Below are 18,439 nucleotides of genomic sequence, written 5' to 3'. Positions count from 1 at the left end.
AGGCAGAGATATGCCAGCTAGAAAATCTACCAAGACAATGCATTTTTTCCCCCTTTTTTTACCAGCAATGAGGTCTTCCATACCACAAAACAGGGTAGAGAGTATCCTTAATGACAAAAGTCAATTTTTTTCCCTTATCCAGAATTCCTGGTTATAAGCTAATATAAAGCCTCAAGAGCTCAAAATCTATTAGGGAAATCATTTAAACATTGTCCACAAGCCTGTGAGGATATATTGCTGGCTAGGATGCAAAATTCTTGCTCCTTTCTTCACTAACTCCTTTTCACCTATCTGGGGGGTTGTGCCTGAGAAGCTACTCTCCAGGAAGCCTTCCTTGAGCTCTCCAAGTCTGCTTTAGGCACCTTTCCTCTGAGTTCTCAGACCCCACTAAACGTCCCCTGTCACTGATGGGACTTATAATTGATGAATCCAGTTCTCCTACCAGATATAACCCTGGTCTCTCCTGTTTGTGCAATTATCTGTTGAATGAACGGATGAATGAACATAGGATGGTATCCATTTTGCAGATGGGGAAACTGACGCTTGGAGAGAGGTTAAGGGACTATTCAAAGGTTATCCAGTATATGGTGGAGCCTGAGCTATGCTCTTTCCACACTGCTACACTGTCTCTCTGGTAGTCCTGGGGAAAGCCACAAGGCTGCCTCTTGGGGACATTTGCAGTACCAAGAACTCGGGTGCTACGTAGTAAGTTGTAAGTTGGAGAGAGCCCAAAGGAGGAGGGAGCGGGGCTGTGTCAGAGTCTGCCCAGTCGAAGGGTCACCTAGAACATGTGGGTGGCTGAAATCTCCCAGGTGGCCTTGCTTACTTCAGAAACTGACAGGAAATGAATTACAGAGGCAGCAGAAGGAGGGCAGCGAAATGTAGAGGTTAGGCAGGTGTGGGCTTTGGAGTGGCTCAGCCCCAGACAAGCTCTCAGACCCTGGGCAAGGGGCTCAATCCCTTGAGCCTCAGGCTCTTGACCTGCAGAGCCCTGACTGCAGCCTGGCCCAGGGTCAGCACTTGGTAGGTGACAGCCACTGCCAGCAGGTTTATGACTGAATTTCTACTCACTGATGTCTGCACCATCATGGCGCGCTGGTCTCGCATTTTCCGGACAATATCCAGTGGGGAGACAGGCAGGTTCTTCTCAATTAAGCACATGGCTGTTTCCATAGTGACCAACACACCAGTGCGACCTATTCCAGCACTGGAGAGGGGAGAGATGGAAAGACTTGGGATTTGCCCAAGCAGCACTTCTGCCCGGCCCAGCTTAACTCCTACCCAGTTCCCACAGTTACTCAGAAAGAGCTTTCCTCTCCTGATCTTCCAGAATACAAACACACCCCCCTCCAGGCGTTCTCTCAGACGTGCCCCAAGAGCCTATTCTCATATATTCTGATACCAGGGGGCTTAAGGACCAATGGAAAAAAACCCACTGTTAAGTGCAAAATCCACCCCCTTCTTCACATCTATTGTGAAGGTTAGTAGACAAAAGAACGAAGGTAAAGATGAGGGTGGGACTCTCTTCTGCAGTTCTGCATTATGTTTGGAAGTCTGTAATGTCAGAAAAATTCCCAGTCTTTCGAAATAGTAAAGAAATAAAGTAAACAGAACTTTGTAAAAGCACACAGCCTTGCAGGGTTGAGGGTAGGAATGTTGTTGGCCAACTTTCTCCAGGCCTTTCCCAAGGAATACATGTATTTAAAAAAACAACAAACCACAGTACCTGCAATGAACTAAGACGGGCTCATTGTCTACTCTCAGGGACCGCATATAATTTACAAATTCCAAAAAGTCTGAGGAATCATCGGGAACGCCGTGGTCAGGCCATGCCACATACTGGAGATGGGTGACCCTGTGCTCTTCTCCTGTCTGGGGAAGACATGGTGTCCTTGGTGAGTCAATATAGACGAGTGGGCAAGCAGACCCCAGCCCCACCCAGCCACCAGCCAGGACAGCCCCGTCTCCTGACACATCTTCTCCCACGGTGCATGGTCCTGCTGGTGCTGGGCTTGCTGGGCTTCCTGCCCACCCATCCACCCACCTACTCTCTCAAAACACTCTCTCGCCAGGACTGCCTCCTTGACTGCTTCTGCCCACAGCTATCTCTTCCTGTTGGCACCTGTGGTACTGGCCATGAGGACCACGCATGACTGCCTCTTGTCCGGTCAGTCTTGTATTATTACTGAAATGCTCACTGGAGGAGATGTAGATCCACAAGTATAGCCCAACCAGGACCACAATGAATGCAGACTTAGTGCCTATATCTAAGCTGTGCCCTCCCCAGGCCACCCACCACCAGGCACTGCATTGCCAGGCACTGCTCACCTTGCTGTTGGTGACCAGCATTTCTCGGAACACATAGGCGATGGTGCAATCCTCCGACTGGCACCGGATGTGGAAGCCACCATGTTCCGCAACGTCAGGAGGGTCGGGCCAGTACTGGTGACATTTGGTCTGTAGGGGAACCACCGTGTGTGAGTTGGGTAGGGCCTCAGTAACCTCCTCTGTGGGTGTGTGAACCCAGTGGTTAGCCATGACAGGCTGGTTGGGTGTTTGAACAAAGTCCTCTCATTGCTCACACCCAGATACTCTGAGTGTGGCTAGGAGAAAAGAAACTCAATGAGGCTGATCTGCATTGTGTAGCTTCTCTGGGGGAGTGGAGGAACCTCCTTCCTCTTTTGGAGACTGTGGTGAGGGTCAGCCTGACAGGAGCCAGACCACAGCCCTCCAGTCAGAGCTGGGCTAGGGCTTGGAGGTTGAGTACAAGAGATTCATTTTCATCGTCAGGGCATGCCACAGCATGGGTGTTAATTTGTGATGACTTCTCTACCCTAAACTCCTCCCACCCCTTATCAAGCCTACTCCAGTTCTTCAGGTCCCCTCTCTGCTCTCAATGCCCTCTCTCTCTACCTTATCCCTCCTCCACCATTCACCTCCCATCCTCTTGAGGCAGAAGACGTCGGGCTATAATGGGCCACATGACCGTGAACAAGCTACTTAAGCTCTCTGATTCTCAGAATCATCACCTGAAAGATGGGGACAGTACCTGTGTCACAGATGGGGGAAAGGCTGCCTCATTGTGGGGCCAGGGCAATGGGGGCCATTATTATTGCTGTACTTATGGGCTCTGTGTCAATTTGAGCAGGGTTGACCAGGGATTTCACAGATGAAATCGTAGATAAAAGAAATCCCCAAATGGAGATGAATAACCCTTCTCACTTGAGCAGCATGCCCTGGGCCTGCAGATGTGTTCACCAACGATGGCTGGCAGAACTGATGAGTACTGTTCCTCCCCAAAGAACAGACAAGGAAACCCCCGGGGCTCAGCAGGAGTGAGTGCAAGGGGTGACCCAGTCAGTGCTCTCCCTACCGCACACCCCAGTGTCTCTGGTTTCCCCGTAGACTCACTGTTTTCCATTCACCCTTTCCAGACCCTGTAGCTTGTCCCATAAGACACCTTAGTGCCTGTCTATAGCCTCAAAGCAAAATTCCGAGGCAAGCTGTCCATCCCATCATAGTTCCTTCTGTCAGTCAAATTCTAGCTAAGAAAATTAATATTTTCCAAGCCTATATTTGGGCAAACTTATATAAAAATTATATTTGCTTATCACTGTAAGGGGGTATGGTTTGTTGGGAAACAGCTTTTCTATTCCTATTTTCAAACACCACGGCGACTACTGAAATTAAGGTATGTTGCTGGAAATCTGGGTTTAAGATTCTACCTTTACATCTTAAACATGGGCACCTCAGTTAGTAGCCACTTTCCAACTTTGCTTAGCGGTGAAAGGGCTGCTATCTGCAGAATCCAGGCAGAGTGGACAAACGTGGGCCTACACCTGCCTCATGCGTAAGGAGGGGCAAGTCCCTGCACTGCAAAGGTCCTGCAACCTCAACAACTGGTGGGCAGATAGTCTCTGAAGTGATCAGCTATGCAAGGCAGAGCTACAAATATCTGTGCTCCAAAGAGTCCCCTTATTCCAGAGTGAATGTGACCAGGACTGGGCTCTCTCTTTATCCCTGACCAAATTTAGTCTTTAGGTCTATTTGGGTCTGAAAGCATGAATAAACTGAAGCTGCCAGAGATGAATCAATTTGTTTCAGGTCATCCAGGTAGGAAGTGGGGCAGAGCTGGAATTTCACTCTAGGACTGTGATCTTGTGGTGAGGATGATACAAGGTGAAATGACACAAAAATTGTCCTATGAAGAAAGGTTGTGAGGATGACAGAGTTAACATATGCAGGGGGCCTAGCACTGCAGGGAAGAGTTGCCGGTGAACAAGAAGACAGTAAAGGTGCTAGGTCAGTATTGGCAGCTCTGAGCTCAGCTGGGATGGCTAAGCTGTGGCCAGGCCACAATCCCAGGGCAGATGCTGCCAGAAGAACCCAGAACATTCTCTCTGTAGGGAATGCAGGCCTGTGAGGGGACTGTTTCTCTCCTTCTAGTTCTAAGTATGGCTTTGGATGAGAAGAGGGTTCAAGAAGTGAGAGCTGATCATAGAAGATAGCTTCTTAAAAGATCTGGTTTTCTGGACCAGAAGGTACAACACTGGAAATTTGGGTTCCTGATGGGAAAAGAGCATTATTTCAGGAAGACGAAGAAATTTAGGTTTGGGTGGGAGAGTCATGGACCCAAGTAACCTTTATAGTGCAATGCTTGTTTTCTTGCTCATGAATAAGGTGGAGTAGATGTCCTGGACAGAGGGGGTGGTGAGCTTAGTACTGAAGGGCTGGGGGTTCACCAGGTGGGTAAGGCAAGGATCGACCAATTGAGGCAAAGGGACTAGGACACACAAGATACACAGGCATAGAAACACCTGGCATACCTAGGGAACAACCAACAGCTCAATCCAGCTGGACAAAAGGTACAAATCAGGCTGAGGTGAGGGAGGCTGGGCTTTGCTCTGAGGATCTGGGGAGCCGCCAAATGGTTTTGAGCAGAAAAACGATAGGAGCAGGTTTATATCCTGGAAAGGTCAAGCTAGAAGCTATATCAATGGACTGGACTTAGGGAAACTCTAGGCCCAGGGAGTCACTGAGGTGGCTGTTGATTTGGACTAAAGAGGAAAGGGTTCTGAGCTGCGGGGACAGAGAGGAGAGGGAGGATTTCAGAGCTGTAGAAGGCAGTCTGTGGGGGCAAACTATTATGAGTGGATGTGGGAGGTAAAGAAATGGGAGGAGTCATGGCTGAGTCCAGATTCCTGGTTTAGGTGACTGGATAGGCAGATGCCATGGACCAAAACGGTGGGCACAGAAGAAGGGGCAAATGTGTGTGTATGTGAGTGTGTGCACGTGTGGGGCTGACAGCTTCATCTGGGCATCCTGCCTGTGAGGACACTCAGGCAGATGTGTCCTGTCAACAAATGAGCAGGTGGGTGTGTGTTCAGGAGGTGGAAGGAGTTAGTGCCCAAGTCCATTCACTTCATCTCTCACAGGAGTGTGTTGACTAAGCACAGTGTGTATGAAACAGATTAACGAGAGCAAGAAAGTTGACAGGCTTTCTCTTCCTGTCACCTCACTCAGTCTTCATGACAATCCAGTGACCCCTTAACACCTCACAGAGTGGCAAATCCATTTGCCTTAGCCCAGTGAGACTCGGCAGGATGCGACCCAGGGTCACTACTCTAGGGAGAACCTACTGTTGACAGGCATCATGCAGGGGAAGTTATTCCTGACCCTCAGAACAATCCCAAGAGACCGTCATTATCACCCCTTTTCTAGCGATGAGGAAATCGAGCCTTAGTGTCTCATCCAAGGTTAAACAGTTAAAAGCGCTGGTGCTAGAATCAAACGCCTCCTCTGAATTCAAAGCCAGAGCCTCTGACGGCTGGCAGCTTGTGAGGGAAAGGTAGTGGTGATGAGGAAGAGATGGGGACCTAAGGACAAAGGGCCTGGGTCACCTGAGAATTCCTAATAGAAGAGGGAGGAAACATGCAGCCTAGATTTTAGAAGAACAGGTTTCTAACAATTGATAAACAAGAGAGGTAAATTCCCAGGGCCAGAGATTATGAAGAGAATGCTATGACTCACGGGAGATGGAATCTCTTAATGCAGGAAACCAATGGAACTAACCAGAATGGGTTCACTTAGGAAGAAAGGGCTAGGAAACAAAGAAATCCACCAGGTCCCAAAGAGACCTCAGATGAGCTCAGGTTCAGCGCATGGACATCAACAAAAGAGAGGAGAGGGATCTAATCAAGGACAGGGCAGGGAGGGGCAGGGCCATTAAGAGCAGGCAGAGGAAGGTGAGGCCTTTCAGATCACAGAAAGGGCCTTATCTGCTGAGTTGGAACAAGCAGGACGGGACGAGGGAGAGAAGGGGGCTGCTATCTAGGACAGATCATCTGTCACTACGCGTAGGACAACAAACCATTCCTGTTGAGCCTCGTTCTTCCGTGAGGAGAAGAATGACCTTCCAGCTGGAGAGGGTAGAGTAAGCTCTATGAAAAGGAAAGAGAAGCCCAACACAAGCAAAAAGACAGAGACAGCACTGAGAGGCCCTGAATGGATTCAGGCTTCAGCGCTCAGGAAGCGCATCATGAACTAAAAGGCTTTATGAGAGACGATGAATTGTTTCTGAGAAAACCTGGAGAACTCAGGCCACTAAGAAGCAGGAGAACAAGGGACCAAAGCAGAAAGATACAGTAGCGTTTTCAAACAGGGAAACAGGTAGATTTTATAAAACAACAAGGCAATAATAAGCTTGATGCCTGTTGTTTATAAAATGTGGAATGGTCCACATCAGAGCCTGTAAAGCATGGGATGACTGGGGGTACACGAGGAGGAGACTGGATGTACACTACAGCATGTTAAACCACACAGTGGGAAAGTGATTTTTTTCTTTCAAGAAGGCAAAAATATTTATTTAGAATTTAATACACTGTTTTATGGTCTTTACATCTTTATGTATACATTTTATTTATGGCAACTGATACTGGATTCCCATTTAAGATCTTGTAAAGAAAATTAATTAAAGCAAAAAAGGTAAGTTGACTTAAAGAAAAAAAGAAAAGAAAGAAAAAAAAAAAACAACAGTACAGAAAATAAAATATTGTACAGACCTGGTAATAATTGTTAAGGTAATACTCAAATTACCACTGCTGTTGCTACTGCTACTAGCTACTACTTATATAATGCCTATTAAGTACCAAGCATTCTTCTTAGCTACCTGTTTTAACTCATTTAATTCCCCCCACAATCCCATGACTATTATTATCCCATGTTACACACAGAGGTTTTTTAGTTTGCCTAAATCACGAATTTGGGAAGTGAGAGAGCCAGGTTTTGAACTTGGGAAGCATGACCCTGAGATTGCAGTCTTAGTCACTATACCACAGAACCAGTTGGCAGCAAGCACTTTAGAAAAAAAGAGAACATAACACTGTAAGCCAGCCAGGGTTCCTTAAGTTCAAAAAGAGAGCCCAGGTAACTTAATTTCCTATGAAAAAACAAAATGAAAACAAAAAAATAAACACAAACAAGAGTCCTAGACAAGGAGATAAAGTGATGACATAGACATGATGTGCTGTGATTCCAGGAAGGCCTGTGACAAAGCCTCTCATAGTAACCGGGTAGACAAGATGGAGAAATGGCAGGGGACAAGAGCAGAGCTGGGAGGTTAACAACTACTCTCCAAGGAGTGCCCTCGAGGCCAACTAACAGCATTCTAGAAGGTTTCTACTGCCTCTTGAAGACCTTTAAAATTTTTATCAGTGACTTACATGAAGAGATTCTGATCAAATCTGTGAGTGACAAGAATCTAGGAGTGACAGCCAACACAAAGAACAAAAGAAGTCTAAAAAGCCTCAAAGAGCCAGACCTGAATGCAACTCATGATGAAGATGATGACATGCACACACCAAATAATAGCTAACGTTTGCTGGACACTTGCAAAATGAAGTTCTCTAAGTTTTTTGGTTTTCATAACAAATCTACAAGGTGGGTACTTTTATCACCATTTTACAGTTGAGAAAATTGAGAAGCAAAGAGGTTAAGCAACTTACTCAAGAGGAATCATGCTTTGAATCCAGACAACTTGGTTGCAGAGCCTGCCAACCTGCTTTATGTAGGTTCCAAGACTCAAGGGCATGAGTACAAAATGGAAGAAACCGGCTGGATAGCAATATTAAAACAAAAAGCAGACAATTTCTGCTGACAGCAAGCTTGATGAAAGTCCAGCAGATGGCTGGCTTTGAAAAGCCTAAGGCTATTTTCAGATATGGGAAAGGGAGTCATGAAGAAGAGTGGGGTAGCTTATTTTGTGTTGATCCTTGAGGCACAGTGAGGTGGGGTGAAAGTTAAAAGTGATGTGGATTTCAGCCTGTGAGGAGGAACGTTACAAAATCAGGACTGAACACCCACAGAATGGGCCCTGGAAGTTCCCTAGCAGAGGTGGGGAGCCATCTGTCTGGGACATGGCATATAAAAGCCCTTTGCAATCTGTGGGGCTCTGAAGGATTTGTAGTATTTATTTCGTTGTTTTGACTGAGAAGGTCAACTGATCTCAAACATGCTACCAGCTCTAATCCTGTGTATTCCGATTTTCAACACAGATTAATTTGGCATTCTGAACTAGACACCAAGGGCGGGCCTGGGAGAAAGTGGCACACAGATCATTCAAAGCGGGTGATTCAAAATTAATTTAGATTCCATTTTGGAATATCTTTCAGAATAGACATTTGATAATGAAGATATCCAGTGGTATCCACAAGTTAGGGGATTCATGATACAGGTATCTCTTGTACACCGACTTCCATTATATAATCAGTGACTTGTTCCTATGGAAAATGCATGCCTTCTGTGCATATGGAGCCTGCTATGCCCAGTATGGTACCTGCCACTCTCCTAATTAAGCCCTTCTTACCTCTTCTGCATGAGGCTTTGCTGTGACACACGCAGAGGTTGGTAGAGGATGTAATTTCTCCTATTTTCTATGGACTGTTAACCTGGCACCCATACTGCTCTTCCTAGGAACAGCCTTTGTCCTGGGTGGGCACGGCCACAGCAGAAGCAGGGGTTCTGGATCAGGGAAGGTGAGGCAAGGGGAACTGCCTTCTGGTTTGTTGTAATGTATCCAAGCCAGGAGTAGGACTGGCCGTCTGATCATTCTTTAAGGTCAACCTTGGGGAAGGCCAGGGAGTAGGGGGAAGGAGTGCTGAGTTTCCTGTCATTGGTGGTGTCCATCAGTGGGTCGGAACAGATTTATGGGTTGCATAAGGCCTGGACTGGGCGACATGTAAGACCCTTTCCAGGCCGGAGAGTCACATTCCACACAGTGCTGCAAGACACTGCACACAATTGAATAGGAAATCAAGGCACTCACCCGCCCGCGCTCCGTCAGGGTTGTCAACATGACGATGAGTGATAACTTCTGATCCCAAACTACTTGCCAAAACTGTGCACAAGTATGTGGCAGGGGCCCCTGAGTGGCAATGTACTTGTTTACAAGGTTAGCAGCAGGAATTTCCATCTGGCAAGAAATTATTAAGGCATTAGAATCTGTTACTGCCACAAGTTGGACAGGAAACTAGATTTTAAACTCTTCTACTTGGCAACTGACGTCAAACCAGAGTAAGATCTCTTATTCACTGATAGCAAATGAGAAAAATCAAGGAAAAAATTATTTTAAAGTCCTTGAAAACTCTTTGACAATACTCTAGCAATAGATAGTTAAGATAGAATGTATGATACTCAGTAAGCAATCATCAGAAATGTAACTACAAGACGGCAGAAGAGTTGTAAATGACTTTCATTGCTCTATCTTAGGTATAATCTGTCAATATTGGTTATTTTGTATTTTCAGCAATGCATACCAATCCCCACCCCAAGTCTTTCCCTGTGTAGGGGTTTTTATCACAATCCATTTACTTTTCTTTGAGGCATAAACCATACAGGCATATACCACCAACCATTGGTACACGTTGCTGTCTACATGGTTTCCAGTGCTCGCACCATTAAGTTGGTCAATCTTGACACTAACCAGTTCAAATGGTTTCCAGTGTCCTCAGTGTCCCTCTCCCATTCTGCTCTGCTTTTGCTTTTTGCCTTTTAAACTGAGTCCTTCTTTAGAAAGAATGCTCAGAACCTGCTGGGCTTTGGACTGGTACCGTGATTTGATTCACTCATTTTTAAGTGGGAAGGAAATGGAGGCTCCTAACTCATGGTTTGGTTAGTGCTTGGGTTAGTGGCTTCCTCAGTCAGTCCTGGGCTCAGTCTCACATGGATAACAGGAAGGGACTGGGCTGTATGGTCTCGCTGCCTGCACCATCTCCCACACTCCTCTCAAGTCACCAGGAACACTGGATAGGGCGTCAATGAATCCCACCAGTGTTGTGGAGTAAGTGGGACCACTGATCAGACCCATTTTTATTTGGACAGTTTGTGATACTTTGTGACAACTTGAGAACTTAAACTGAGATATCATCTCTTCTTTTAGATCAGGAGTTGGCAAACCATGACTTGAGGAACAAACCTGCCTAAGTGACTGCTGAGTTCAGGATGGTTTTAACATTTTTAAATAGTTACATTTTAAATGGTTATTAAAAAAAAAAACAGTTGCTATGAGTCGATTTGAACTCATGGTGACCCCATGTGAGTCAGAGTAGAGCTGTGCTCCACAGGGTTTCCAATGGCTGATTTTCAGAAGTAGATTGCCTGACCTTTCTTCCAAGGTGCCTCTGGTAGACTTGAACCACCAATTTTTCAGTTAGCAGCTGAGTATGTTAACTAGTTGCACCACCCAGGGACTCCTAAATGGTTATTTAAGTACCTACTGACATCCTCAATTTTGTCTCTTGGCCTGTAAAGACCAAAATATTTACTAACAGTCTTTCCTTGGAAACCCTATGGGGCAGTTCTATTCTGTCCTACAGGGTTGCTATGAGTCAGAACCAACTCAACAACACATAACAACAACAACAACAACCTGGCCTACAGGAAAAGTTTGCCAACCCCTGGTTTAAATGAAGAAATGGAGGTTCAGAGAGGCCCAAAAGCCAGAAATAACGCTTTCCCCTTTTGGGTATATACATAGAGGAAATTTTATTTTTCTTATTTTTAGGCAGGATGTACATTAACTACATGGGGTAAAAACACATAGAAAATGACAAGCGGATCACTGGCAAGGAACGAACACTTAAATAAATGTCAGTAGTGAAGATAGGAGGCACGTGGACTACGGAGTCAGAAACACAGAATCCGAGTTTTCATCCCACTTCCCGTTAGTTCTGTGACTTTCTCAAATGACTTAATCTCTGTGAACCTTAGCTTTCTCCTCTGTAAAATGAGACTATCCTGCCTCCCCTCGTGTGGCTGTTGTGAGGCTGAAATGAGTTTGTGATCAGAAAAGCACGTTGCCAACTTTAACATGGGATACATGCCATCAGCGTCACCATTGGTACAATGTTCAATGATTCTTATTACATAAGATTCCTAACTTACGTTCACATAACTTGCATTAATATAATCTTCATTTCCCTGCAATAATACCCGGCTGGTGTCATCTGTGGGGGAGAGAAAAATTTACCAATCATTCTGAGCGTTATTTTTATCATACCAAGTAAACACGAGTTTCTTTCCCAGCCCCATCTGCAGCGTTCGCCTTATTAGCATAAACACTATTCCCCAACTGTTCAGAGTCTGAAATGGCTGCAATAAAGACTGTGGTGTTTACAGACATACTGAAGATCGTTCCAGAATACCAGACAATCTGTTTTAAAAAGGGAAACGTTATCTCAGTGCAGAGGACGGGGGGGGGGGGGGGGAGGGAGAGGGGAGGGGCAGAGGCATTCGCACTGGATACTCACAAGGCAACACATCTTTGTATCTGTTTTTGTCCAAATTCTGAGGCAGCTTTGCAAACGTGATGGCCAGACCAGGCTTCTTTCTGTAGAGTTGCTATATAACAAACAGAGAAGTAAAAAACCATGGCAGAAAACAGCTACGAAAGGAATGTGAAAATATACTTCACAGTAAAGTTCATGGCACCAAAATCTTAAGATTTAAAAGCTGATTATGAGTTACACATTGAAAGGAAATCTTTCCAACAAGAAGTTCTACAATTCCATAGGAAACAGGCTAAATTCTTCAATAATTTTTTTTCTTCTTTAACATGAAGCTCTTCTGAAAAAAGAAAATCACAGGAAGGGGTCTGAGTCACAGGTAATAGATCATGGTAAGTAAAACCTTATCTTTCTGACAACTATTTGAAAAATGCTAAAGCAAAAAGAGTAAAAAAATAAAAAAGAATTCTGATTCAAAAATAAAGGGAAATCATCTAAATTAGCCCAAAAACAATTTCCTCCGATTCAATGGAGTGAACCATATTCTTTGCTTAAGAGCGAGAGCATTTCATTCATCATTTCAGAAGCACATTTCCACAGTAAAAACGTCTGTCCCAATATGCACGAAACCTCATTTAAAGGAGCATCTCCCTATACATGCCATCACTATCACAAAGTCTAAATAATCTTTGCATGTCTACAAGCACCTCAGACACATTGTACAGTGTGTGACATGATTTTCACAACAGCCTTGTGAGAGGTATTAATAGCACGCTTATATCGCAAGTGAGAAACAGAGGGCAAATGCTTGGCTGAAGATCACAAAGGAGAGGGAGAACTCAGATCTGACCTCAATGTTTCCATCCTCTTTTTCTATACAACGGTGTTCCCCATCTTGAATGACAGGCCATAGTCACCAGAGGTTTTTATTAACTCCATGGAAACTTAAAAACACAACTTTTTTCCAATGTTGTAAGTCATCTATGTTTTTTTCCAGAAAATTTGAGAAATTCACACAAGTATAAAGAAAAAAAAATTACCAGTAATCTCACAACCCTGAGATGACCTTTCCATATATTTTCTTTAGTTTATTTTTACTGTGCACAGCCAAAACCAAATCTGTTGCCGTTGAGTTGATTCCAACTCTTAGCAACCCCATAGGACAGAATAGGGCTGCCCCATAGGGTTTCCAAGGAGCAGCTGGTGGGTTCAAACTGCCAACTTTTTGGTCAGCAATCGAGCTCTTAACCACTGTGCAACCAGGGCTCCCTGTACATATATGTACAAAAATATGTATATGCATATATACAAACACTGTAATGTACACAGTGAAACCTCTGAGAGATGGAACTCGACGGGGCTGCCTTGCTTTTCTGGGTCTCGCAAGTCTTCCACCTTTCACAGGTACAGCCTTAACACTTTTACATCACTCATTCTAGTGGAAAATTTTTGAGTTTTCCTTCTCTGACAGGTTTCTGTCTTACACAGGTTCTAGCTTTTGCAGGTTTTACTCTACATACACGTACATTTTTAAAAACAAAAAATGAGATTGAACTTCATATTAGCACTTCTCATATTATATTCTACAGGACCCAAGTGTCCTGAGAGAAGCTAATAGGCATTTTTAAAAAAAAGTTTCATGATCAAAGAAATTTGGAAAATACTACAAATCATATTTTGAGATTCACAGAACATAAATCCTATAGTGCAGAAATCTGTTTCGTTCTGATTAGCTGAGTATTTCTCAAGTTACTTTGACCATAGAGAGTCTTAGCATCTCAAAGAAGTATTTAATGAAATACCAGAATTTGGAGACTGCTTTTTCTTGATTATATAGGTTTTTAATAGTCTATACACATGATTTTTAATGGTTTAATGATAATCTATCATTTACTATAATTTAACTTTTATCCCACATTTAAATTAAGCTGTTTTCAATATTTCACTCCTAAAAATTCCTAGGAACAGAATTACTGCATCAAAGCCTATTTTTAAGGCCTGTTAATACATATAAGCAAGCTATAGACAAGTTATATCCATCTACATGCTCACAGCAGTGTACAAGAATAATTAGCTCACCAAACAGTGGCCAACACAGTCAGTGTCTCTGTAATTTGAATGTGGAGGTTGAATATTCTTTTTTCCCCTATATTTTTGCAATTTTTACTTCTTGATTTGTAAGCCGGCTTCTGTTGGGAGATTCTTGGCCATAATAATAGTGCCACATCATATTCACTTACCAAATGCTTAGAATTCCAAACTACAGGAGCTCAGCTACTGATCATCTTTATGATTTCAATTTATAATGATTAAGTAGCAACTGAACAACTTCTTAAATAAATATCTGCAGGCTTTAATGGACTCTCTGCACTTGTTCTAGAAACAAATTCATGATTTATTGGAGATTTTGGTTTGACTCTGGCAGGCGGAGGATATGTGAGTCAGTCAAATTTACCTAAATGGCATCGCAGTTCTAATTGATTAACCGCATAGAGGTGAAATCCAATTAATCAGTAAAATCAGTAAATCTAATCAGTAAAGCTGATCTGGAGGTAAAAAGAGATTTTTTTTTCCTCCAAACAACAAAAATGTAAATGCAATCAACTTGAGATAATCTAGCAGAAAAGCACAGCTCTAGTTTTAATTACAGTATGATTTTAAATGTATCTCGGCAGTAACGATCTGTTGACAGGACTGTAGAGTACCAAAATAAATTTTTATTTTTAAATAAAATACTACAGCAGGGTTTTAAAAACTTTAAATGTGCACACCTTGGCCTTTATGTGACCGAAGTACATAAAGATACATGTCAAAGAAGTTTACCTGCAGAGATTTTTTTTTTTTATCAGCAGAAAACTGTAAACAATGTCAACATTCCTAAACAGGAAAAAGTGTTGATTTCAATTACGGCACAGTCACACCACAAAATTCTGTGCAAGTAATAAAACAGACTAAAAGTACAGACTTGACAGAATGTACGTTCATCTATTCTTAAGTGTAAAATGCAAGTTAGAGAATACAGTGGTGATCTCATTTACATACATATTGGCACACATGCACACCTACACATTATGTGTGGATACACACAATCCTTGTGTGTGTGTATACATTTATGTATATGTATAAAATACATTTGCATGAGCAACGGAGTAAGTATGGAACAATACACATCACCATGTCATTTATAAATTATAATAAAGAGAAGGAAACTGAAAAGGGTAGAGGTCAGGAGACAACTCTTTGGCCATTTCTGAATTATCTCATTAGCATAAGAGTGAGAATTAACATTTCTTAAATTAAAAGGACTGAAATGATAAGAAGAACTACAACAAAGGAAACCTATTTATAAAATTGAAAAACTCTTTTATGAAAAGCTAGGTGAACAAATCATAGTTTTTTTTTTTTTTTGCTTTTGACAGGTTTGACAACCCACTCAGATTTATGTATGCCTTGCAAAGTCCAATGCTGAATCCTATTTCCACTGAATTGCTGCAGCCCTATTCAAATATTTAGTGTCTGAAGTGTTAAGAGTTGGTTGTCAAGCTCCTTTAGAGTCGGTAGACTTGTCTCCAAATTTGGGGGCTGCCTGGCAGGCAGGGTATGAACACACTGCTCTGAGAAAAAGGGAAGAGAGTTGAAAGTACTGTGTAGGAAGCACGTAGGTCTTTCTGCAAAGGTCAAAGATGTGGAGGAAAATGAGTTAAGGGTTTATTATATTGGTTAGAATTTGAGCAAAGCTTTTTAAAGAACTACTCATTGAAAAAATACAATTTGCTCAGTTAACTCCTGGGCTGAAGGTGTGTGAGGTGGGTAAGAGCTTCCTAGAATGAGGGTGATCAGGTGGCTGAGAGGCAGGGTCATGGGACAGAGGATTATAAACCACTTACATTGAAAAACTATTAATTTTTATGTTGTAAAATGCTTTGTTATCATCCTATCTAAGAAGCTCTGAAACTAAGGGTAAATTATAAAAACATTGGCTGAGAAGGGTTGCTAAGGAAGAGTTGTAGTTCGATTACAGCATCGATATCACCAGCTCTGACCTCCAATGACAAAAAACTGAACAGTAAGAGCTGGGTTACTCTAGTGCAGCATGGTGGGACAGAAGAGATGGTTTTCCAGTTTAAATGTTTCTTGTTAAAATAAGGAAACTCTGGTGTCGCAGTGGTTAAGTGCTAAGGCTGCTAACCAAAGGTCCGCAGTTCGAATCCACCAGGCGCTCTTTGGAAACTCTATGGGGCAGCACTACTCTGTTCTACAGGGTTGCTATGAGTCAGAATTGACTCGACGGTAACGGGTATTAAAATAAGCCATTTAACATTAGAGAGACGGCATCAGGAGATGACTGTGATCTCCCCAGACTTCTCATCCAATCAAAGATGTGAAATCTAGTTAACATCCTTCAGATGAGGGCATCAGATATCCAACTGGTTCCAAACAGTGGATGCTGGCAAGGCCCAGAAGAGTGGAAGGAAAAGGGAATTCTCAATGCAATTCTTGAAGGCTGAGAGCCCCAGACCAGTACCAGTTGCTGCTGAGTCAATTCTAACTCACGGCAACCCCATGCTGGCAAACTATGACCTGAGGAACAAACCTGCCCAAGTGACCACTGAATTAAGAATGGTTTTAACATATTTAGATGGTTACATTTTAAATGGTTATATATATTTAAAAAAAAGTTGTCACGAGTAGATTTGAACTCATGTGTCCCCATGTGAGTCAGAGCAGAACTGTGCTCCAAATGGTTTTGATTTTTCAGAAGTAGATCACCAGGCCTTTCTTTGGAGAAGCCTCTGGGTGGATGCAAACGTCCATCCTTTTTGCCAGTAGCCAAGAACATTAACTGTTTTCATCATCTAGGGACTCCAAGATGCCCAAAAGGAAGAGGAAAACAAAAGACAGACCAAAAAAATGGGTGGGGGGGGGTGGAGTTGAGTGGACAGTGGGTAAGGAAGGGGCAAACATCAGAAGACCTTTCATGCTCTCTACACACAATGACCCAGTGTCTACCTCAAGGCAATGACTTTCAAAATAGTTATTTACTATCTGTTTCAACCACTAAACTGTGGTCTTCAAGGAGGAATCTTGTTTTTGCCCAGCACCATAAATCCTGAGGCCAGCATTGTGCCTGGCACATAGTAGGTTCTCAATAATAATTTGTAGAGTGAAGGAATAATGGGATCTGCTGCTTTAAAAAAGGGAGCAAACCATCTGAATAAAGCATGACAGGAGGGGGCAGTCTCAGTTTTCAGACATGGCGCCTCTGCGTACATATAATTAAAATCAAAGGTAATTCCTTTTTCATAAAGGCTCTGAGAGGCTGTTTCATTACCACTTTATAGGCAAATTAACCATTTACTACTCATGGGTAGGTCATCCTCACTGGTTACATCCCTTTTCCTTTGTGGCCGACCCACTGTCTAGACTGTCTAGTCTAGAGGGGCCTAGAGCCTCTACATACTTTCCCATAAAAGTTTGCTGAGTTGAATTGAAATTGTTGCTGATAGTTTTAGGACCGTAAGTAGTGCTACTTTAAATGCAATCCCAGGTTTAGATCTCCCTGCAGCATACTTTTTGTCCCTGGGTGGTACAAATGGTTGACACGCTTGGCTGGTAACTTAAAGGCTGGTGGTTTGAGTCTACCCAGAGGCGCTTTGAAACAAAGGCCTGGTGATATCCAAAAACCCTTAGAAGCCCAGTTCTACTCAGACACACGTGGGGTCACTATGAGTTAGAATTGACTAGACAACAACTGGTAACAACTGGTAAACTAGCATATCTGACAAGTGTTCTTCCACAGCCCCTTTCACAGATAAATGTCCGACAAAGAGTTGGGGCAAGACTTCCCTTTAAATGGGCCCCTGGCTCTTGAAATGTAAAGACTGCACACACGGCCATTGCAATTTGCTCTCTGCATCCAACACACATTATATCAATAATGTGTTTCCTGTCTTAAATAAAAGAACAACGAAAGGGAAAATTATTATTTTTTAAAATACATCCTTTTTAGAGATGGGTTCTAATCTTGAAGGTACAATTGTCCTCAGTAGCTTCTACATATGTCAATTTAAATTTCTCATAAAATCTTCAGTTATCTTTGATTTTCTAAATGTAACTTTTATAGTTATCATAGGAGTAAATGAGTCACCTGTTTTGACAATACGCAAGGAAATGTAAAAAAAAAAAAATTGAGGTACCTAACAAGATCTAAAATGGCCAGTTTGAGGATTGGGCGCAATTCCTTGTTTGCAGGTTCCATTTTCACCCTAGCGGTAGCCATCTTCCGGAATGTCTGGTAATGACGAAGTAACTACACTGCGACTCCTCCCTGTCACACACCCGTGTAATTGCCACACTGGAACCAATCTAGTAAACAGACGTACACCCTTTTAAGTCAGTGGCCTTACAGAGCTTGCCACAGGAAGTCCTCCTCACAAGTTGGGCTACAAAAATCCAGCTGCTTGGAGTTCTGCCACCGGAAGCCCTGCCTTAAAATGAACTACCAATCCAGTAGTGTCTTTTAGTGACCTAAGCTTGTAAATACCAATCAAGTACCGCGTGTCAGAGCCACTGTTTCACCTCCTATAAAACCTCACAGCCGAGTCGCCATTTTGAATTACTGGATTCCACTGCGCGGAGTTCAGTCTACTCCCAGCTCA

At 43.1% G+C, this 18,439-nt stretch overlaps 1 protein-coding gene across 1 annotated transcript in view; it reads right to left on the bottom strand.

The window, feature by feature from the left end:
- Positions 1-18,439, bottom strand: part of PTPN3 (protein tyrosine phosphatase non-receptor type 3) — a 100,873-nt gene that overhangs the window by 1,003 nt on the left and 81,431 nt on the right. The window contains exons 19-24 of the mRNA XM_023545064.2: positions 11,805-11,895; positions 11,440-11,501; positions 9,323-9,469; positions 2,329-2,457; positions 1,727-1,872; positions 1,072-1,207 (exon numbers count right to left, since the gene is read on the bottom strand). Coding sequence (XP_023400832.1) covers positions 1,072-1,207; positions 1,727-1,872; positions 2,329-2,457; positions 9,323-9,469; positions 11,440-11,501; positions 11,805-11,895 — 711 coding nt within the window. The remainder of the gene's footprint in view (positions 1-1,071; positions 1,208-1,726; positions 1,873-2,328; positions 2,458-9,322; positions 9,470-11,439; positions 11,502-11,804; positions 11,896-18,439) is intronic.

Source organism: Loxodonta africana, chromosome 9, assembly GCF_030014295.1.
Source record: "Loxodonta africana isolate mLoxAfr1 chromosome 9, mLoxAfr1.hap2, whole genome shotgun sequence".
Taxonomy (NCBI): Eukaryota; Metazoa; Chordata; class Mammalia; order Proboscidea; family Elephantidae; genus Loxodonta; species Loxodonta africana.
Note: the sequence above shows the minus strand (reverse complement) of the source record. Positions and strands in the feature narration are given on the sequence as shown.